The following is a 23,431-nucleotide window of genomic DNA, read 5'->3' as shown; positions in this document are numbered from 1 at the left end:
TGGCCCGGACGATAACTGTAATTGAGAATTACGCAGGCAACAATTTCTTCTTATTAACAGAAGGCATGGTCATGAGGAGCAGACAATTACCTTTATGTGTTTTTATCAGATGATTCCGTGCCTTTAGGGGAACAACAGACGGTCACTGTGCGGCTTAGAGGAGCGGTGGGAGAAGCAGGCAGTTTGTTCTTCCCCAAATGGGTTCCTAATGTGTTGCGACTCCAAAGAGATGATGACAAGGGGAAGGCGGTAATGGTGGTCCCACGACACCTGTGGATCATCCTCTGGACCTGTCATTAGAGACTCCGGTTGGGACCTTCAATCAAGGAGGCGGAAGTAGATTTGCCACCGGAAGACTCTGCAGAAGGAGCTCCTGGATCATCAAGGAGGTCTTTAGGAATCTGATGACCGTCAACAACCACCTCTTTTGCAGGGTTCAGGGATCAAGTGTCGAATGACAAAGGATGTTCATTTGGACTTGGGATTCTCGTAAATTGAAAGCTGCTGTATGTGGGCGTCTCGTTAGGTATTTCTCGCGAGGCGGAATGACGCAGATGTGATGCTTTCGGAGACATGCACTTTCCGCTATTGGGAAGCTCATCAGTACCCGGTTAAGCGCAGGACTGGCTGTTCTCCGAAGCACCCGATGGTAGGTCAAAAACGAGACACTGATTAAATGGCTCGGAAAGGGAATCGCTTGAAAATTGTGAAAATTGTCTCGAACGAATGGGACGTCAGTTGGCAAGGCCCAGATGAACTAAGTATTTTGCAAAGCGTGTTCGCGCAAGTTCCCCACTTTAGAAACGGTACTTCCAAGAAGCGACTTTGCAAAGGAGAAGACTTTGCTAAGAAAATGTGTGGTTTATATTCTAAGGGACCTACAATAAATAAATATATTTATTTCTACAGCTTCTACTATTCTTATCTAAAAATGCCGTAAAGAAAAGCTAAATCAGCAGAACAGTAGAGAATCAACAGGAATGTCCATGAGTTGAAAGTCAACGTAAACACCTCCTTCTAACCTTAGATATTTACCTTCCTGATGCAAATATGCCATATTCGGTATTTCTACCTGTAAATTCTACTTTATAAAACATAGAATCGGTTAGTTCAGAAAGCAATACATTCCATGCACACACTCATCTAATTTCAATGCGGCAATATGAAATGAATATCGTGGATGTGATATTAAAATATCGATCTTAACCATTAAAGGTTTATTCGCAATTTGTTCATTTGAATCCAGGGCTGGAGGATTGCAGAACTTTCATTATGTCTATTGTAAGGCTTTTGATACTCGCTTATTTTCGTCTAGTTGAAGAGGGTGTTATATCGTGTGGTTTTTCGCTGGTTGCTCGTATGGCTTCCACAAGCATCACACAATTGCAGCAACATGATATTGACAATTGTACTCAATACGCAATTCGCAGAAAACTACCCTACAAGTTCTTGTATTGCCAGCAAAACATATTTTGTCGATTGTCTTATGTGAAGTGACAATGCTCTTGTTTCGTATTTGCTATCATCTGTTTGCCAACTCACGTTGTACCATGTGTCTTTAAATTTCGTAACGTGTTACTGACGTGAATGTCTTTTTCTTTCCAGGTAAGTGGTGTCCAAGGCGGGAGTGGTCGGCGGGGGACTCGCGAGGGGATTCCAGAAGGGGGGTCCTCTACTCTTCAGTGTTCCTGGGAAGCCCCGGTAAGTCCCTCTACCCCTCAACCCATCCTGCGACGCCCTTCTTGTCTCAGGTTGTGGACATCAGTTGTCATCAGTGAGATTTCCGAAAGTTGTCACTGCAACGTCTGGAACGAGACTGCATTCTTGTTCCTGAGGCTGTTGTCTTAGGTTTGGATCGTATAAAGCACCGGTGATGCAGTAAACCAATTGTTACTTCGTGCATTCTAACAATAGCCTTGGGTTTGCATAACTGTGACCTTGCAATTAGATACATTATTTAAGTCCATTAGCATCCTAAGCCAGGCGATGGGATTTCTTCCAAAATCTAATCATTATTGTCGACACCAATCCATCACTACGTAAGCTTGTTTCGAATCTGCAACTTACATTCCCAAGTCTGGTACTATCGTTTCTTGAGGACTTCTGAAGTTCATAACCTGATGACGATGGGGTGTCATTCTTTGAATCTGCGTGTACTTGTTCAGAGTTCGTCAACCGTCATTTATATTGTTACTATATTTTTTATAATGTGTCACCCCTTCTCCAAGTAACACTTCTACGTCACATTAAACATATGCTGACTGGCTGTGTTACTGGCGTGACGTACAGTCAGTACATCGAATCTTCCGCAGGTTTTTGTTTCCACGACCAGAGTCCACATTTACTCAAATGTGCGGGCTTGGCCTCCATCTGGAATCGATTTTCGACCACTCGTACAGAAGATGAAAACCGCGACTCAGCTGTTGGTGAGATTCAGGCTTCAATGTATCTTGGAAAATTAACAGCTAAAAATTTGGAAGTTCCATAATTCAGTTTCACACACACATGCCTTTAGTGTAGTCTATGCAAGAGAATGGATTCAACAATAACCCAGTATGCACTGAATGGGAGGACTCGTGTTCAGTTCCTCTTAGAGCACCTAATCCGCTCAAATAGAATGTTTTCCACCATTATTTCTGTTATTAACTACATTTAGATTGAACAAAACTGTGGAAACAAAATATAATGAGAATAAAAAAAAAAGTTTTCCCGTCTGCTTCGTTCTTACCTCAATATGAAAGTAATAATAAGTAAAAAAAATTGCTGGTAGTCAAAAGAGTAATCTACATTTCAAGACCTATATGCATATAATATTTTTAAATCACGTTTGGCGAACTTCTGTTTGTGTGTTTGTGTATGTGTAGTGTTTATTCATAATGTGTTTTTATGTTCATGTCTCATATCGTGCCGAGGTATTTTATTTACTTCCTGTTGAAATTCTTGAGTGTAGTGTATTTCTGGGCGACACATCGATTTTTTCCAATATTTACCCCAAAAAATTCTTCTAGGATGATGACTGTGAGAAAATGGAGATCCAGTAATTCTAGATCGGATTACCCTTATCAGTGACAAGGAAGGTATTTGAAATTGCCTCTATCCTGCTCAACATAATAGTCACCGTCGAGTATCTTCGTGTAGACTGTATCAGGGTAATTGTAAGCTAAACGTATTGGTTGGCGAATGTAGGGGGCTGGATTGGAGAGTAAGCTAATACAGGTCCCCAGAAAAAAGCCGTTCGTGAGATAGGTTGAAGGTCGCTACTTCAGTGCTGTCCTCGGTGCGGAAGCAGAGCAAGTCTGACATTCGACGGAAGATCGAGTTGATCATGGCAGCAGGAGATTTGAACCGGAGAACGCAGCTTTTGAGGGATGCTGTGTGCAATCTTTTCGGATAATGCCGCCATAAAAGTTAACGCGATAAGTGCGATCTCCTCTTCAATCTCGATTGCGACGAGAGTGTGTCTGAGAGAAGAGAGATGCCGAGCGCCATTTTCGGTTTCCATGGCGACCCCTCCTCGTCCCGTTGGCAGGGCCCCTCCGAGTTCGGCGCCGCGGAAATTTTTCTCCCGTGTTTTGTAGCCATGACGACGGGAGCGCGCGGGCGCGGCCCTGCCCAATCGCCCGGTAACAGATGGCCGGGCAGAGTGATGGACGTGTCGGATGAAGCCAACTGGAGCGCGGCGTGATGGAATGATGGGTGGCGGAGGAGGGGGGGGGGGCAAGGGCAGAGGAAAACGGGCAAATTGCACGTTTCTGCGCCATGCCGAGAGGAAACGATGCGTTTGAAAACGGGTTAGTAAGTTTTGCGAGTGAAAATATATGGTTCTTCCTCCTCTTCCAAGTTCGTTTCAGGATTTTGATGGCAGATTCGCGCGACCAGTGCGGTACTCCCAACGCGAAATAGCGAATCCAGGATGACGGGATAAAAACCTTGATCTTGCTTCTGGATTGTTGTCCCCATTTTTTTATAGCACTGTTGCATTGCATTTTAGCACATACAGGGATACCGTATCATTGCTCTACGGACTTAGCCACATGGATTTTCCCTGTGTGGAAATTGCCCCATACGGTAATGTCTGTTGTCTTTGAAGATGTCGACGGTGCCTAGTCTCTCCCTGCGCAGAGCTTACTATTTCAATATGTTCTGCACACACATGAAATGTACAGTCACCGACAATAAAAAATGGGGCATCTCCTAGATCCTGAAATGCTCGATTTCCTGCAAGGCGTTGTGGATGTTGCTCAATTCTACGGCGATAAGTGGATTTTAATAGAAACTTCTACCGCCGGCTTAGAGTTAGGCAACACAGGAAAGCGTGTACTTCAGGATCTAGGTGTCCCATTATTATTGTCGGTGACTGTACCATTGCAAGAAATTGGCAAAGCATGCAGGATTCGACCTGGGTCTCTCCCATTCTTGCGCGCCTTGGAAATCCACAAGTATAGACCTAATAGTCTGAAATATGCAACTACTGTATTTCCTTCCCGGGATATAGCCTACCTCTTTCCATCGGAAAGCTCCTAAGCACCAATCACGTAACTGGAAAACTACTCTCTTTGGAATTTAAACGTTTCCATACGGTTCTAGCACTACCTACTCTTCCACCAACCTATCTACAGCTCGGACCTTGAAATAGCGTGCACCCTTCACAAGGGAAGTAAGCTCAGTTGTTTAGGACAGGGGAAGGGGTTGCTGCAACTCGTGTTGCCAAATCTGGAGTCTGCATGATATGAAAATATTGTTGTTTAGTGGATGCATAATATCATAGGAGCGTCAGTATCTTTCAATGTGAAATAATACGGGAGAAAAGGCACAATTTGCTCTAAGAGCTGTAAGCGGATCAGTTTTTTCTTTAATACGAGTACTAGTGTCAGAATTCGGTAGTATAAATGTTTTTGAAAGGGAAGTACTAACGAATAGTCTAGTTAAAATCTACTTAGGCAGCTTCTGTTAGTTTTTCAATGTTACTATCGCATGTAATTGAACTTTGTGGCGATTTAGTGCTAATCAGTTAAAAAAACTTGAACCTGTTGTTAGTATTCTCACGGTACAGCGCTGTGCACCTCTCGTAACAAAGCTAAGACTCTACGGCTTGTGTTGGCAAGACCAATCGGAGAGTGTATGGCAACAAACGCACCGTACTTATTGTACGCACGATTCGCGCGCCCTCCAGAACACTGGCGTTTCGGAGGGAAGCGCGTACACTAGTTTTATACATTCTCGAGTTCTTCTGTTGTTGGCTGCGCGAGTAACGTTGGGGAATTATTTCGGAATAGCATGGCGTTTTATCCATTTCTCCCAACAGCATTTTCCCATCAAAGGCCTCCAAGATGTTTTACTTGACGATGGGGGAGAGTAAGTAACAGTCAGAAAATGTGGGTTGGGTGCGGAGGTGAATTTTGCGCCCCCCAACCCCACAACCCTCTTTCTCCCCCACTCTTTTATTCTCGTCCGAGTGCTACCATCCATCACTCTCTCTTCTAATTGGCTACGCTCTTCTCAAATCCTCTCTCTCTCTCTCCGTCTCTCTCTTCTGGATGCCGACGTTCCCTTTCTCTCTCCGGCCCTGCGCGCGTCGTTGTTGCGTCACGCCGCCGCAGTTTTCTCGGTAATTGTTGCCGTAGCAACGGGAGGATGGATCGCGCTGATGCAGGACGGGAGGATGTTTTCTTCTCGGGGTGTTTCTGGCCAAACTGGAAAACAAGTTTCTTGAGGGTGAACTGACTGTTCTCCAGCTTCCAATTTCCAGTTCCTAGCCGTCGGAGATTAATTTCTCAGTGGGGAATGGTGTATTCCTGAGTGTTATGACGGACATTGTTGCATCAAAGGGTTGCGATGCCTGAGAAATATGTTTCAATGTGGAACAGAGCCTTTTGCAACGGAAATATGATACTTTTTTCTGAACGGGTATATGATGCTTGTTCCGAACGGGGATATGATGCTTTTTTTCCGAACGGGGATATGATGATTTTTTTCCGAACAGGGATATGGTGATTTATTTCCGAACGGGACAATGATGCTTTTTCTGAACGGGTGACGGGAGATTTTTTTTTCATAACTGAGGTTTGATACTTTTTTCTCAACGGGAAATTGTTGCTATTTTCTGAACGGGAGAAGTATGCTTTTCTGAACGAGAGAGTAGTAGTCTTCTGAACGGGAATATATGATGCTTGTTTTTTTTTTTGGTTTTTTTTTTTTCTGGAGTCTTCGTGATGATCCGAAGTTCCATCCGACTAGCTTGAAGCAGTGTAACCATCAATGTTGAACGAGATTTGTGTGTTGCACTGTATGCCATCAGCTGGCAACACTGCCTCTACTTTCTCCCCTTCATCCACAGATCAATGTTATTCGTGCAGTAGCTGCCGCGTCCCAGGTGCCCCTATGGTTGCGTTTAACCTAAGCGGAGGCCCATAAATATTTCAGGGCGTTAGATCGCCGAAACCAATTCTGCAATTCCCCCGCCTCCCTCGCAATGACTTAACAAGATTTGAACCCCGCTCCTTCCCTCTCGGAAGTCTTTAAGAAGCAGTTTCCTCATACGAACACCTTCGCTCGGTCGCATCCCCAAAGCATCAACCCTCGGATCGGATCGCGTAAATAATGCACGGCGTACGGTATGCTCTCCACCTCGCAACCCCCCGACTCCGCTTTTACGGGAATGAGCAATTCGGAGTGTTTGTTCATTATTCACCGCCCCTTTTGCAAAATGGAGCGGTTTCACGGGCGCTTTGCCTCTTCGGAGCCTCCCAACCCTTCTTGGTGAAACGCTGCCTGGGCGCACCAGGGAGATGGCGCTGCTTCACTGCAAGATGGAAATGGTTTTGGGAAATTCAGACCTCATCCAGATTGCTGAGCAAATCCAGAAACGTATTTAGGGAAGTCCAGTCACTGTCCCTACCCAGAAAGATCTGCCAAGTGGTAAAATTAAATAGCTGTGTTCATTTTTCGTACATTAGGAATGCATTGGTTTCCGACATACGTAAAGTAAACTAAGATTGGAGATGAATCAGTTTAATAACATCTACGGAAATCGATATTTGATCTGGTACTTCACTTTTCCCATTTGAAACGAATAACACTGAATGTTTCTATTTATATTGACATTATATAAAAGTATGTGGTCTCAAGTAGAAATAAGTTGTGTACAATTTTCTATTTTTATGTCATTCAGTTACCTCTTTTCATGTCTATAACTTATAAATGACAAATTATTATATGTGCTGCTCGCTAATCGCGAGGACCCCCCACAAAATATATATCTAGATAAGTGCCAGTGATGGCTCCAGAAGGGGAGCAAGGAGGCACTCCCCCCTCTTGATCAGTCCACCCTAGATAAATAAATGCTCTCTTAGCCAAAATATTTTATTTTTGTATAGTACATAGGAGTATATTATTAAACGTGACTGCTCCCAGAGTTCATTTCCGCCCCCTGTTTGCCTACCAATCTTATTATTTTCCTTCCCTAGATTTTTCACGATCTCTGTTCTTACATAGGCCAAAAACATATGGTGATGTTCTTGCCGTTAACTATGTGGACAATTAGCCTTCTGATGAGACCCTACGGAGACTAACATGAGTAATCGCCGCAGGGCAGAGCAGTGGACTAAAACAGATAGCAGCGTTTGTTTGTTTTCGGAACGAGGAATTCAGGCTCGACAAAGATTCGAATCGCAGTCTCTGGCATACTGTGCAATTTCTCTGTCAACTGAGCCTTTGCCAGTTCTCGGCTTTTCTTGTTTTCAGCTTCAGTTGGTATAGCAATGGCACATTATTCTAGACACAAATTCGAATCCTGGTCGAGTCGAACTTCTTTCTCCCACTAACGTTCTGTAAAATGCGGAACAAACGTCTCAAAGGGTAATTACTTATATGGATCGCCATTATAAATATTAGGCAAGCGTAAAAGAACTGCAATGCATTTGCATAATGCCGAGACTTTTTTTTCACACAGACTGCAAAGGCAAAGAACCGCTTTCAAGCTCTCAATCCTTCCATAAAAAAAAACAAACCGACTCTTAATTACAAGCAAACGAAGTTCAAGAGCGCCGATTTCTTGTTTCTTCTGACACCTGATCCTCATTTGTTTTGACTGCCTAGCTGTTGACTGTGGAGAACCCTAGCGGTGGATTCGAGAGCCAACACGAGGACATATTCTATTTCTCCCCACGAGGGGCCCAAGTGCTCTTCAGGAAATCTGGGAGCCGATGAGTTCTGGCCAGATGTAATTGCAGCATCCCTCCCTGCAGCCGCTCTAAATGATCCAGGCTTCCTGGATCCCCAGATGGGGTCTGTTAAAATCGAAGCACAGCCTCCTGTGTTTGGAATAGAGGCTCCAGGGAGAGAGAAAGACACACGGTAAATCACGCACAAATGGCTGGAGCGGCAGCCTCCCTTGTTTGTCAGCGATTGCATGCTTGTTTGCTTGCAAACAGTGGATCGATTGTTTGGCTATTGTATTGTAATTTATTTCTCCCAAAATGCTCGTCCACACATAGAATTTTGAGGTTTATTACATCGTTTGAATCCCCAATGTAAATACTCTTCAAGTCTTAATTTTTCAAAAATAAAATTTGTACGAAATTTTTATTTCTGATCTCTCTCTCTCTTTTTTCTCTTCCCGAAAATGGCCTTTTCCGAATTCTAACAGTGAATTTCTTGAAGGATACAAATCTATTAAACCAAACTCCGCGGAACAAGTTTAGTTTAGCAGCGTGCATACCGCATCGAGAACCTTTACGGTTATCTGGCACTGTAGAAACGGAGCTCATTACTTTTTTTAAGTACTACCCAAGTTTAGTTACCATGCTGGACCACCGCTGCAATTTTGAGGCACTCGCCCAGTGGCGTACCCACGATTTTCGAAAGGGAAGGGTTATGTACACATTTGCTGGTAGTCAGCCCTCATTTCGCCATTTTTCCTACCTTTTTGATGTTCTTTTTTTTAGGTGTACTGAGTCAAAGGGGGGTATAACCCTCACCAACCCCCCATGGGCACGCAAATCGCTCACCAGTAAACGAACCCTGAATCGCTCATACCATTTGGATACGTGGGACTGGAATTTTTCTCGATGAACACCATCAACATGAGTTTAGTTGACCATGCGTACCATCAGATTGTGCTCTAGTTGACCATGCGTACCATCAGCATGGGCTCTAGTTGACCATGCGTACCATGAGCATGTGCTTTACTTGACCATGCGTACCATCAGCATGTGCTTTAGTTGACCATGCGTACCATCAGCATGTGCTTTAGTTGACCATGCGTACCATCAGCATGTGCTTTACTTGACCCTGCGTACCATCAGCATGTGCTTGAGTTGACCATGCGTACCATCAGCATGTTCTTCAGTTGACCATAAGTACCATCAGCATGTTCTTCAGTTGACCATAAGTACCATCAGCATGTTCTTCAGTTGACCATAAGTACCATCAGCATGTTCTTCAGTTGACCATAAGTACCATCAGCATGTTCTTCAGTTGACCATGCGTACCATCAGCATGTTCTTCAGTTGACCATAAGTACCATCAGCATGTTCTTCAGTTGACCATAAGTACCATCAGCATGTTCTTCAGTTGACCATGCGTACCATCAGCATGTTCTTCAGTTGACCATGCGTACCATCAGCATGTTCTTCAGTTGACCATGCGTACCATCAGCATGTTCTTCAGTTGACCATGCGTAACATCAGCATGTTCTTCAGTTGACCATGCGTAACATCAGCATGTTCTTCAGTTGACCATGAGTACCATCAGCATGTTCTTCAGTTGACCATGAGTACCATCAGCATGTTCTTCACTTGATCATGAGTACCATCAGCATGTTCTTCACTTGAACATGAGTACCATCAGCATGTTCTTCACTTGAACATGAGTACCATCAGCATGTTCTTCACTTGACCATGAGTACCATCAGCATGTTCTTCAGTTGACCATGCGTACCATCAGCATGTTCTTCAGTTGACCATGCATACCATTAGCATTTGTACTTTGGTTGGACATGGGTACCGCCACCATGGGCTTTAGTTCACCAGTAAAGTATACTGGCCTTTTCCGACTTTTGTCTCAAATTTTGTCTCTACTTACAAGGCAAGATTGGTACTGGGCCCTGCCTGTGTGCAATCCTTCTTCCTTTATAATTTTTTTAAATTTCGTAACTATTTTAACGAATGAATAAAAACATCCAAGTGACATCCTAGTAATGTCGAAGATATTTTCCTAATGATGTGCGGTATCTTGATAACAGTACAGAATTAAGTGTGTTACGACTTGTACCTAGGTACTTTAGATTACATTTAAGCGATTCAACGAAAAAGTGTGCCTTTCGTGAACAATGTTGTTTGCAAAGTAAACTAATCTGATACTTTAGCCATGGGAAGAAATTATGTCTCGGAACTGATTCCTTTCCTAAGGCATTTGATACAAGAAGTATGTACACATTTCTGAAAACCTCCATTTTTTCATTATTATTTTTGTTACTCTTTAATATCATCCAGATTTCAACATTCCGCCGTCCAGCAATACTTTCGTCTTGCACCAAGCGAACGTTTAGATGATTTTTTTTTTCGGCATTCCTTTCTCATCATCGCTGCATGGAGTACCCTGCATTAAGTGTGGCACTAAGACCGCAAGATAAAAAGAAGCAGCCGCGGAAAGAAAAGAAAGAATCATCTTCTCAAGAAGCTCCCAACACCGCATGCATAATAATGACGTAACCTAAACTAAATATCCGTCCAGGTCTTGAAGACATCCCTGATAATTGGTTTCAATTGCAAGCAGCTGGGGTACTCGAGATGACTTTAGCTTCGACGACCAAGTGCCGCCAAAGACCACAGACGTGGAGTTCAAATGCAGTGTTGCAGAACATGTGATGGTTCCACCAAATACCCCGAAGTTTTTGAATTTGTCATGCAACGGTTTATGCTCTAGAAGTCGTTCAAGTTACTCTGCAATGGCAAATCCGCTTTCCCTGGGAGTCGCTGGGTGTAAATCGGCAATTTTACCTGAAACAAACTGTTCGGAACTAGGAACGTAATGCAGCAAAATGGTTGCTTAAAATGCATGTTGCGCAATTGTTCAGTCTACAACTGACGAGGATAGCATTGATGTGGTTGTCATTATGTTATCATTTTGCTCTAGAATACCATATATGGTGGGGGAGAGGAGAGACATATAGCAACTAGGTCTCTGAGATAGATTTTGTTCTCGATTCGAAATTTTAGGGTTATTCCACTTGGAATTATCATGTGATTTTTTTTTAATAATGGCCTGAAGATGAAAGTAAATGTGTTAGCATAGCTGTTGCAGCATCTAATCTCAGCGTGCTATCAGCCAAATTGATGTAGAAAAGGTGCAAGGTTAAATCTCAGCTGCTGCTCAAGATGCAATAATAAACAGATCGGGTAAAGTGTGGTTAACGGTGATGATCGATGGGAAACGTGAAGAAAAGAAATGTGCGCACTGGTACAGATTGAAAAAAAAAAAAAAAAACCTAACCTGACGTAGGCATCGTCTTCCTTCTGCATATCCAGAAGGAACGGCCGTTACAAATATTGCGAGAATGTATTGTGAATCGTTAATATATATGTATCTGAAGACGCATGGGGCATAAGGTCAAATGTTGGCAAGTAAATAGTGGGTTTCTGGTACCGATCCAAGGATGGCTCGTCCATCACCATTGTTTGCAATGGCACGGACCACGTGCTGCGGGGACAGTGATGAGTGTCCCTGCCACCGTGACACAATTGAGACGGGGTGGATGGAGATACTGGCTAGGGTGACGTGGGCAGATGAGGAAGATGTGTCATCCGAGTGGTTCGGCCGTGGCAGGAGAATGACAAGCAGAAATGCCCCCCATCTCACCTGGGCGCCTTTTGTCTTCGGCGGCGGTTCAAAGGAGGTCGGGTTACACAATGCTTCCACTGAGGTACTGGTTTTCCTCTTCGCCATCACACTCCTACATCGCCGCCCTTTCATCTTCTTCGGGCATTCTCAGTCGATGAACTAACCAATGGGTTGAGTGGGGCCGCGCGATCCAAAAGACCCGGGTCCTTCTGAGGAAAATGCTGATTCCACGGTGACCTGGCACACGTTCATTGTTGCCCCCCCCCCCCCCCCCCACTTCCCGCATGGGATACTGATCATTGCAACGTGGAACGGGAGGAAGAGTAATTGTAGAAAGAGAGAAAAGAAAACATTTGCCGACTTCAAGAGAAAGGCAAATAAAGAACGAGACTCGGCTGAGTCTTCTTCACGAAAATCAAAGCTAACAACATGGTACAATCGTATTCCTTTGGTCTGCATGTCAGTGTGCAGAAAAACACGTCGAGTCCCGCTCCAGAAGTTGATGCATTGCATTTCTCAGGTTCAACAGAAACATAGGAACGGAACAAGCTTCCCAGTGTAGTGGAAGGCGTGCTTTAAATGTGTGCAGATATGAATCACCTGAACAGCCGAACCTCCTTTAGAAAGTAATTTGCAAACACTTTCCAATAACTTTCAATAATAATTAGCATATTTATAATATCTAACGTACGCTTAGGTTGAAGCAAAATTGCATTTATTGAATGGTTTGAATTTGTCTCTAGTTACACAAGTCTCTTAACGAAATAACACTTCAAAGAAGAGTTGTGCAAAGGGAAAACAAACAGCTGAAGAAACAACAATGATTGACCAATGGCATAGTTGCGTTTCCTGCCATATCTTATGAGAATTTTGCACATGTACTTATACAGTCAGTGGCGTGTCCAGGATTTTTGAAAGGAGGGTTACGTATACATTTTTTAGTAGTCTGTCCTCATTTTTCCAAGTTTTTCTTCCGTTCACGTGCTTAGTTTTAAGGAATATTGGCCCAAAGAGGTGGGGCGGAGGGTACGCCACTGTGTACAGTCACCGGCAATAAAACCGGCCCCTATCCTGAAATATTCGCTTTCCTGTATGACGATCCGTGCCTAACTCTACGGTGGTCGCCGAACTTGTAATTGAAGATTTGCTATTGAAGTTCAGCCTTCGCCGTAGAGTTAGGCAACTCATAACGCTATACAGAAAGCCAGTATTTCAGGACAAGTGTGTCGCATCTTTATTGCCGTTGACTACATTTCAAACAGGAATGTTTTCGCAGTCACAGAATCCACAGTACAACAGAAATGGATTGTATGGAGCTCGTTGCAATTAGCACAATCTTAGATGCGTCAGCCTATAAATTCGGAACTTGCCAGTCCAAGGAGTTACAGCATAGTTCCAATTCCGTACGAAAGTGGAATAATTTTTCAACCCACCTTTCATTACGCTTCCTCCGCAATGGGAGATTCTTGTTACACGTACGAAATTCCTTCCTTTCCTTGCAACGAAAAGAAATAGTCCTTCTTGAAGATCATCAATGTCTGGGAGGAGCTTTTTGTTTACTGATAGGATATGTCTCCCGAGTTTGTGAATGGAATATTTGCAGAATACCAAAACGCTTGGTGGCATTTGAAATGCCGCTCTGCGTTGTTTTTGTTTCGTACTGGGCGTGAGTGTTGAGCAGCAACGTCGAAGATCCATTTCGCCGCCTTCCACCTCCTGTTCTAATCCATCCGCCGCCGCCTCCCTTCCCTCCTGCCCGCCCAACTGAAAGGAAGACATATGCTGCGTTCGAAGAATCCGGGACCTGCCAGCCAAGCCTTTTTAGATAGGCGACAACAGTGCATTTGTTAAAGTAACACTTTCGAAAGAGCGCCTCGGGAGGAAGCCAGCGAGTGTACTGGCAGCCTCGCAGCTCGGCAACCGAATGCTGTCCTCGGTTCGCTGATCTGCGCTCAAGATGTACGAGGGGAGCTCAAACCGTCCTGGTTGTTAGCACGAACTTCAGTCTACTGTCACAACATTTTTTTTTTCGCTGTTGTCCTCCTTCCAAGAACTACAAGGGAATCCCCAAATAAATTCTCACTGCACTTGCACTCTGAGGATACATTTAGACCACGGGTACGAGTGCATCAATGTGTTCACAAATATGATTTCTTCACGTGACACTCCACTGTCAGACGACGACATACTTTTTCTACCCCCTAATTTCTTCGACGATATGTATTCCATGACTACAATGCTAATGAGATTCTGGGGCTTCAATACATTCATAGAAGAATGGTATTAACGCGAATAACAAATGCGGTACAATAGAGATCGCTGTGGGTGCTGGATTGGGAGTTTTCGTCAAGTAGAAGTGTTAAGGTCTAAATTACGTTCCGATATCATTCATTTATCTCCCAATGGATTATTTTCAGTGTGCTGCATATTGCAACGAATTTGTTCTGAGAAGGCTGTCGATCAAGGTACTTTATTCTCAGAATATTCCTCATGTATTGGCGATCGTATGAGCTTGTCCTCAGAATGGTTTCAGCTTTTTGGCTCAACGTTCCCCTAGCGCATACTGTTTTCATGAAAAGTATCTGAAACTAGAGCTGATTTAACTTGTGCCACATCAGAAATCATTCATGTTGAGTTCCCACAACAGACGATAAGATTTATTTGTTGTCAGTTCATTCTTCCCTATAGACTGACGACCGAAAATGTAATTCCCGATTATCATCGGCAGTCTATGTACGTTCATCAGGCACTTTTGATCGGATGAGTTTGTTCCCAAAATACAATGATTTACATGATGTACTATAGATACATGATTATGATAACTGGAATTAACAAACGAGTGACCTCCTCTCCATCCACGGTGAAGGATAAACCAGGTTGATTCAGACGATCTCGATCAGCGATGTTGGGAAGCTCTGTTTTTAAAAACATCATCTTTGGGTTTCTGTGGTAAATGTGGCTGCCTCAGAGGGAGGGAGGAGTCTCGAAACTGTGCAGCGGGGAAAGGAGCCGTGGAGGAAGTTTTGAAATCTCGCCAGTGTAATTTTGGAGCTGGCAAAGTTAAAAATAACCTCCGGCTGAGGCCAAGCTAGGGTAAAAAAATACCCATCTTGTGGTTTCTGTTAAGACGACGCAAAGCGCTGCCATCCTCGCCACATGGTAAACACGGTGGAGTTCCCGAGGTATATCATTTCGCATGCCCTGCAGAGGCAACTGACTGACTGGGAGGGACGTGTGGGCTTTCTGTAATTATAGAAAGTCTCATGTGTGGTTGGATGAATAAGAAACCTCACGCACAATTACGGTGCTCCTGTATGTCGTCAGCGTTAATATTTTGTCGCCGCCTTTTATTTCCAGCACACTTTTTATTATGGATTAGGTGATCTGTGGTGCAGAGTACACATCAGTTTTGAAGAGTGACTATGGCAATCAGAATTTTGAAGTCAGGTCTGCTTGTACGTGATTGTAGACAAACAATGCTGATGGCTCTCTTTACTCAATACTGTGTTTTGTAATAGTGGGGTGGTGGTACTACAGAGTACTGTTCTGGTGCAGAGTACCACACCTACCTGTAATTCGCAGCAATGTCTCCCCCTCCAACGAATCCCGGCATGGGTGTTTGTCCATTCATCAATTTCATCATATCGTCACTCATCCCCATTGGCACAAAAAGCGATGTATTATAAACTAAATAAAGCAATCAACGTTAAACTGTAGTGCAGTCACAATTTACTTTTCAGTACATAAAGAGACGTAAAGTTAACTTTTTTTGCAAACTGTCAAACTAGAGGATCAAGTGTCATAATTTCACCAACTACAGTATCCGCAACAGTCGTAATATATATCGTGATACATTAAAGTAAGCAGCATTTCAAATATCTGGAATATATTTAGATGACCTTAAAAGCATCGTGATTCCACTTGGCTTCTTGGAGCTGCATGCTGTGCGAGAAGGCCGGAGGGTAGAGCCACATTCATTACATTGCATTCCCGCCATAGCTTCGTTCCCATAAACAATGAGACAGACATCGGTTTCTATCGGCAGACACACGTGTTAAAGTATTGCTTCGGCGGAGCAGGAGGGGACGCATTGCGTACAAACTCCCACGCAAAAATTCATCGAGTGGGGAGCATTGGTCAGTGGAAAGAGCGGATCTGCATTTGCAGGGGGCGGGGGGACCAATTTCGCAAATTAAGCAAACCAATTTGTCCGCCATGACGTTGATGGATAATTTTACACCCAGAAAAGTGGGGGGAGAGAAAATATAATATAATCAGCCGTAACGTCGGCCGCATTGTCACTAATTGTGTGACGTCACTGGCGCGGATTTTGATACGGCATCTGAGCACCACAACGACGAGGACGTCTAGCGTTACGGTTGCGGCGATAATGTCGTTATTTCCATTGGCTGAAAGAGTTGGGGAAAAAACGCATCTCCTCCCTTGCTGGCCTCAAATTTCATGCTGAAAATACAATCGTGGTCCTCTCGCTTCAGATAATACTTTTTTTTTTTGCGGCGGAATTTTTTATTGTGTAAATCTGCATATCGGATTCCAAGAGTAATTACCGACCAGGTTGTTTTCGAATGCAAAGTCGCTGGCAGGGGGACTAATTGCCTTGGAGTGCCCGGATGCTGCGGTTTGCTGATCTGGTGGTTCCCGTTGAAATTTGAGACGCAGAGGTATGCCAAGAAGAACAAAAGAAGATGGGGAACGGCAGATAAGGGAGATGAACCCATATCTGCAAAAATCCAGGCTCCCCCGACTGACGAAGAGAACGCCAACTCCAATGGCATTTTCGCAGTTACTCCTGGATAGCCGAATACCTTTCGGTAGTGGTTTTTCATACCAGTTTTTCTTTGTCTTCCTGCTCGCGGTCTCCGAAATTTTTCGCGATGTTACATTTCTCTCCCCCTCGTCTCTTCCAGTTTCCCCCCCTCCGACTTCTTAAAGCGTTCGCGGAATGAAGTGCGGCATTTGGCCCTCGAGCGAAAATGACCATATCCTGCTGTGTCACCACTGTGAAAGATGTTACCTTACCTGGCCTCAGAAAAGACTCCTCTTCCTCTATGCGCTTGGAAAGGCAGATCCCTCACGACAATCGGTTTTTGTTCACCTGGACGACACCATTACCGGAAACATATCTGCGCGCTTCTCGAAAAGAAAAAAAAAAGTGTGGAATTTGTATCCTGTTACCCTTTTTTTGTGCGCATGGGCATAGCAATATTTTATTTTCGTTATGCTGGATCAACATACACTACGTGGAAGTATCACGCCCGTAAATTACAAAGAACCGGAGCTGAAATTTTTATGACATTATGTCCAAGACAAAAACAACATTTGTTCTCAACTCTGAAGCAACTACATCTCTTGTCGTTCTGCTAATAAAGCGGTATTTTATGTGACTTAAGTGGCAGTCTTGTGGATGTGGCTTTTGCTTGCGAGATCATATAAATCTGAGCTTCACATGAGACCAAGTTTTTTCTACTCTGGAAAAAGTATGTTTACTTTTGAGATCTGAATTCCTTTCTGTGATTTTTCCATAGATTTCACAAGTACGTAGATAGAAAATAATTTTTTGCGCATTACTTGGCATTATCGTGAACTTTCAAAATTATTTCTTTCATACAATATAAATTTCCATCGTGGACTTATTCAGTCGGGTGAGTTCCTTGAATTTGTTTTTTTTCCTCAGTATCCCTTATTTGCCTCTTTCGTACATTTTTCTGTATCTAATCTTTTGTTTGATCTCAGCATCCACTCGCTTTTATTCCTTGGCTTTACGTCCTTTTCCATTCTTCTAGTTGTGCTTCTCTCTCAATTTTCTGTGAAAGGTTCAGATTATGTGGAGTACTATGACGGCATGATTTTGTTGTATAGATGGTTGAACATGTAGTAAAATAATACATGAATATGGTCTTATGATTATGGTTTGTTATGTGTATTTTTATACGATTGAACCGGCGTTGTCACCTTGAATGTCAATGTATTTTTTTTTTTCAAGCAATGGGGAACGAGGCATCATTCTGTTCCCATACATTTTGTTTTCTTGCTCTATTGTTTATTTTTGAAATTTGGATTATCCCGTTGTCTTCATTCATTTTGTTTTATCAGCTTGTTCTTTCACATTTTCTTCAAATTTATTTCGTTATTTTCATTTTGGTCATACTGTTCTTTTTCTCTTCTTGTTCCTAATTTGTCTTGTTTTATCACTGGATTCTTTGAAGTTCTCGTTACGTTTCTCTTCCCAGGCGTACCCCAAAACCAGGGTCACAGTTTCGGAACGTGAGCAGCAGTTTATTCCTCAACCTCATAGTCGCAAATATCCCAGAAAAGCAATGTAAAATAACCGAAATCAAACACAAAACTTTTTTTTCTTAAAAAGAATAGTTATCACATTACAAGAGAACATGCATGCGGTTACAATGGTGTCCAATATGGGAGTGGCCTACAAACTGCCACAATGTACTTTTCCCTGCACCGAGACTGAATCTTATGCAGGCAGTCAAATCGCAAGAACAATCGTCACAGAGACTTTTCCCTCTCTTTACTACCTACTAACATCAGCGTTAAAGCTTCACTTGATGGGCCTTAAACCAGAGCGAAGGAGCGTGGAGAGAGAACAGTCAGTCTCGCTACAATCAGATGCTAATATATTTTTTTCCATTTCGCTCGGCTGTCGAAGTTCGAAGGTGAACCACGCATTGAGGTAGGGCGTCTGGGGATGGACGCTGACCGGGTGGCGAGAGAACGACCGAATTTTGTCTCCGGTCGACACAAAGTCTTAAGTCGGACACAGCAGGTGGACCCCATTGCCTTTTTATAACTCAATAAACCGGGCGGTTTGCGACGTGGAGAGAAGAAATTGGCTGGGAAGGGAGAAATGGCGGGAGGGAGGCTGCTGAAACAAAGAAGCAAAAGGAAAAAGAGAAGGCGGCAGAAAATTTCTTGATTTGTGGCGGTACTAAACTGCAGGCTGCGTTTAAATTCAAAAAGGGCGTCTTAATTGAAATATTAGTAGTTTTTACGAATGCGTTTAAGGAGCGCTTCGGAATGAGAATGTCGGCAGGCTTTGCTCTTTTCCTCTTCCTCATCGATTTCAATTTTCTTTTTCGTCGTGTTTGTTATAATTTGCAATGATGAAACAGGATGCGAGGAATCATCCAGACCTCACGCCAGAATCGAACCCAGGACCCTTAATATCAGCCACGGCGATGCAATATAGTAGCCTACCTGTACCCGATTTTTTGCCACCTTGTCACTGTTTTGATCCTTTAGTTTTGGGGTGTCGCTTCTGTAAAGTAACATGGGATCTGAATGAAGAAAACACGAAAAATTAGCCAATAATTGAACTTCCTGGTTTCACTGTTTGTATTTCGGGTGATTTCTGAATTGAGAATTTGATTTGATTGACACGTGGAAGTCATACGTAACTTTGTTTTCTCAAAACTGATATCCTTAAAAGTTGATTATCCGGTCAAAACTGATATCAGGCATGCGTGGTGAGTATGCAGATAAATATAATATCCACGAGACATGCAAGTGAATTATCCTAATTGTTCCCATAATGAGGCCAACGATCGGATTAGAAAAGTTTAATATCGGAATGACACATGTGATCATTATCGGAAAAAAATGTGTACTTCTCTCTTAATACTAGCGTAGACGAAGATTCAAATCGATACAGCACATAACACCAAACATTAGAATGCATAGCCAACGGCAAAAATAATTGTGGCCAGATTGTCAATCACTATATCATCCTTATTCTACATCCTGTATTGTTTTAAGGTATGGAATTTTTGACGATTTTATTTTATGATCATGACATTATGGAAAATAGACTAAATGAAAATGGTGGACAACTCGTCTATTATTTCTTATGCCGTTAAGTGTACCAGTTATATTACATATATTCGATTTAAGTGTGATATATGTCTCAGGTATGTTTTTAGAAAGAAATCTGAAGGTGCTTCTTGAACGACGATTGTATATTTTACCAGTCTGCGAATGGTTCTTTTTTAAACGATGTTTGGCCCTTTCCGAACGTTGATTCTTCTCCGAACGACGAATGATTCTTTTCTAAAATGACCACAGGTCATGTAACTTGCGGCAGAATACAAATCCCAGATCTTATTCCATCCAGGAATCTATACTTCTGGAAGTTGTTGGGCTCTTCTGATAAGCAAACACTGACAGATGCCAAGGAAACGAAATTTGAACAAAATACAACGCGTACACCGGAGGGAGGATTAATTATTGATAATTCAGACTCGATATTCACCCCGAAGTTTGAAAAAGCGGAAATTGTGACCAATTTAGCACCACCTGCTGCTGTTTCACAACAACCACGTCATCCCGCAAACCACCGAGGAAGCTGAACGAAGGTAATTCATCCCCATTTGTCACTCAACGTTTTGACCTCGCGCACTGTTCATTCTCGTAATTGCTGTTTGAACGCACGAGCAGGTCTGCTTGCTCTGGCGACGTAACCGACCTTTCTAGGATAGGAGGGCGTATAGTTCTGAAGACCTATCTAGCAGACAGAGGCAATGGAGGTGCATTTTTCATTGGGGAATAGCTTCGGGAACAGTTTGACGTGGACGCTTGTTTGCACGCTATGTCAACTCATTACGGCCATTGCTGCATGACCGTGATTTCGGAAGAAAATTGCCTCCGGAAAAAAATTGAAGCAAATCGTCTCGTCTGAAGTCAAACATTTCCCCTCTTCTCAATCTGAGTGGGTGTACGATTAGGTTCTCGTAGGGACCACTCTAGTACGCTCAATACCGTACGCAATCTTGTACGTATTGATTACTGTGTCCTTGTTTGGGGTATTATTCTCTCCTAGCAACCAGCCTTGCAACGGAAACAATGCTAGAGTAATTCTTGTGTAATTTCAACAAGTCTTCGTAAATTGGCGAGTAAATATTGAAGACAGTGCAATGACATTTTCTTACTACATTTGTTATTTCGTTGTATTGGAAACTGAGGAAACTTCTGTATGGGAACATTTTCAGACGAGTTCCAACGGGCTGAAGCTTGTTTTGGATATCTGCCACGTTTCGTTCCTGTTTATTATCATTACTGTATTCAATAGAAGACAAGTTGTTTCCTGATGACATCACTATGTTCTGAAAAACCCGCCAAAGCGACACACGGTAGAAGGAATGAAGTAAATAAATTCAACTCAACCAAAAGTAATCCTTAGAATAATTGCGAGATGAAGAACCAAACTAATAACCGTGAAAATAAAATTGGGAAAATAAGAGCTCAATAAAGGTTAGCCACTAACTTACAATTAATTGCTGGGATAAGCATACCTGCATATTTCAAACTATATTTCCTGGAAATTGAAGTGACTTGGAAACTCATACGTTTTATTGGCTTCAATAAAAACGTGAATGATAGGGATCGTTCACAAGGAAAAAAATAAGGCATGCTTGACAATGGAAAGAGTCCCATAGATCATGTGCTTCCATGCACTGGCGGTGATGTTACATCGAATGATCGAATTGTCATTTCCCTATTTCATTGTTTTTCCCAAGTTGTGGGGAGTGCCTCAAAGAAATATTCGTGAACACATCCCTGTGCAAGAACCGATAGATTTTGAATTATAAGGGTAAAAGCTCAGGTTAAAACCCTTCATCACCATAATTCTCGTTACGACAAGACTGCCAATTTTCATTTGTCGCCTGAACAACTGCTTTACACATTTTACCCATTCAACCGTCTCTGCAGCGGCGTGCTGCAAGGGAAAGTGTCTTTGTGTGGCTGCTTTTCAAATTGCCGAGACACGAGCTTACACACACTCGCTTCACACCCCCTCCCCACGAGCGTTTTCCGCATTGGAACACTTCGCTTGCTGCCCTTCATAGTTTTTGTTTGTTTGCTTTCCCTCATATCCGTATTCTCCGTCCGCGTGGCATGCGAAGTCAATAGGAGAGTTGCTGGTTTTAGCATAACAATGAGAACACGGTTTTGTCGCGTGGATTAACAACAATGAGATTTTTGTAATGTTGTGGAGGGCTCCGAGTGAGATGAGGCCCTCGGCCTCCCTCATTTCACACTCTTGACGTGGGCTGACATCGCGAAATATTCATGACCAGTGCTTTTTTTTCCTCGGTGGTACGCTTTTGTGAAATGTTGTTTTCCCGCGTAGAAATATTCTACCGTTTAGCAATGGCGTTATTTGTGTTGCTGAAATGCAATTTCCATCTCTTCTCATAGCTGCTCTTTTCTTCCCTTTTCCTCCGCCCGCTTCTACTTTAATTGTATATAATCTGTTCTTGCCTCTCTGCATGTCACTTATGGAAATGCATCGCGTATTGCATATCCTCATCTGCATCTTCCTCTCCCTTTCCCTGTTTTTTCGTTACTTTCTTTCGTGTATCCTCATTTGTCACATATTTCTACTCCGCTTTCTGATTTTCTCACTTCTGTTTTTCCTTATTCTATTCATTATGATTTTCCTATATTTCGTCCATGTTTATATACTTTTAGCCATTCCTGTTGTTATATTGTTCTCGTTTGCAGTGCTTAGTACCTTATCTCTGACAACTCTCTCTACTCTTTGTGCCACAAAATTATCTTATTTCATTACTTTTGATTCTAAAGAATTAAGTGATACTGTTCTGTAGTTTCAGAAGTTCATTAGTTTGACTTCGTATGCTGAAAGCACCATCAGGTTTTATTACACAAAAAACATGATTAATTGCTTCTCTCTTCTCCTATGATGTCGTTTCTGTGGTATTACCCTCATATTTCTGTATTGTCTTTATTCCCTCCTTTTCTAAGTACAGTGCAATTGCTATATTTTCCTTCGTCTATTTGTTCGCATGTAGCTTCTTTCTCGCTTTCTACAGCTACTACACTATTTAACATAACACAAACGTGTCGAAAATTATCGAGGCCGCAACTTTTTGGCGTACTCTCGTACATGTCGAAGGTGTTGAAAATATCAGATCGGTGTCACGATTTTATGTGCAGTTGGGGGAATGGAAGTTCTGGAAATGCAGCTGCTCGTGGAAGGAGAAGAAATCAGAGATTGGAAGATGAGAAGGAACGTGCAAGTAAATACCCTCCTCAGTCACTCTGTAATTGAAAATAAAAAGGCGAGTGACAAACATAGGAAGGAGACAGTGTCAAAAAATGCTCGCGGCTGGCTCTGAGGGGAGGATGTGAAGGAGGTTAAATATAACCTCCCTGGCACGGGATTAGCGGAGCATCATTTCTCCTCACACGTGTAGATTGGTGGAAGGAATTCTCTACATAAGTGAACGCGTTGAATCACATATGTCTACTAGGCTTCCTGAGACGTCACCCCACCCTCCTTCCATATGCAGTTTGGGGGAGGGGGTGTATCGTTCTCCGTAGCTCGTATGATTTATGGAAATGGAAGTGGGATGTAATATATTAGCTTATATTTTATTTTTGTATCCGTGGTGTTGGTATTCCATGGGCGTATAAAAAAAGAGGTCACATGACTTTCTGGTATATTGCTGTCTTCAGTTTAGAAGTAGGATGATCCAAATTTACACCTTGGGAACCTTTTAGCGTGTGTCCTTATGGGAATGTCAAGTCGCTCTGT

The 23,431-nt window shown here is 42.8% G+C and overlaps 1 protein-coding gene across 12 annotated transcripts in view; it reads left to right on the top strand.

Moving 5' to 3' along the window:
* Positions 1 to 23,431, top strand: part of hth (Meis homeobox homothorax) — a 493,174-nt gene that overhangs the window by 305,949 nt on the left and 163,794 nt on the right. For 11 of the 12 annotated variants that reach the window (XM_083118885.1, XM_083118892.1, XM_083118883.1 and 8 more), the window contains one exon: positions 1,606 to 1,701. The exons of the other annotated variant lie outside the window; for it this stretch is intronic. In XM_083118885.1, coding sequence (XP_082975011.1) covers positions 1,606 to 1,701 — 96 coding nt within the window. The remainder of the gene's footprint in view (positions 1 to 1,605; positions 1,702 to 23,431) is intronic. 12 annotated transcript variants of the gene reach the window in all.

The sequence above is a fragment of the Lepisma saccharinum genome, chromosome 3 (assembly GCF_977018435.1).
Source record: "Lepisma saccharinum chromosome 3, izLepSacc3.1, whole genome shotgun sequence".
Taxonomy (NCBI): Eukaryota; Metazoa; Arthropoda; class Insecta; order Zygentoma; family Lepismatidae; genus Lepisma; species Lepisma saccharinum.
The sequence above is the reverse complement of the archived record's forward strand: the minus strand, read 5'-3'. Positions and strand labels throughout refer to the sequence as shown.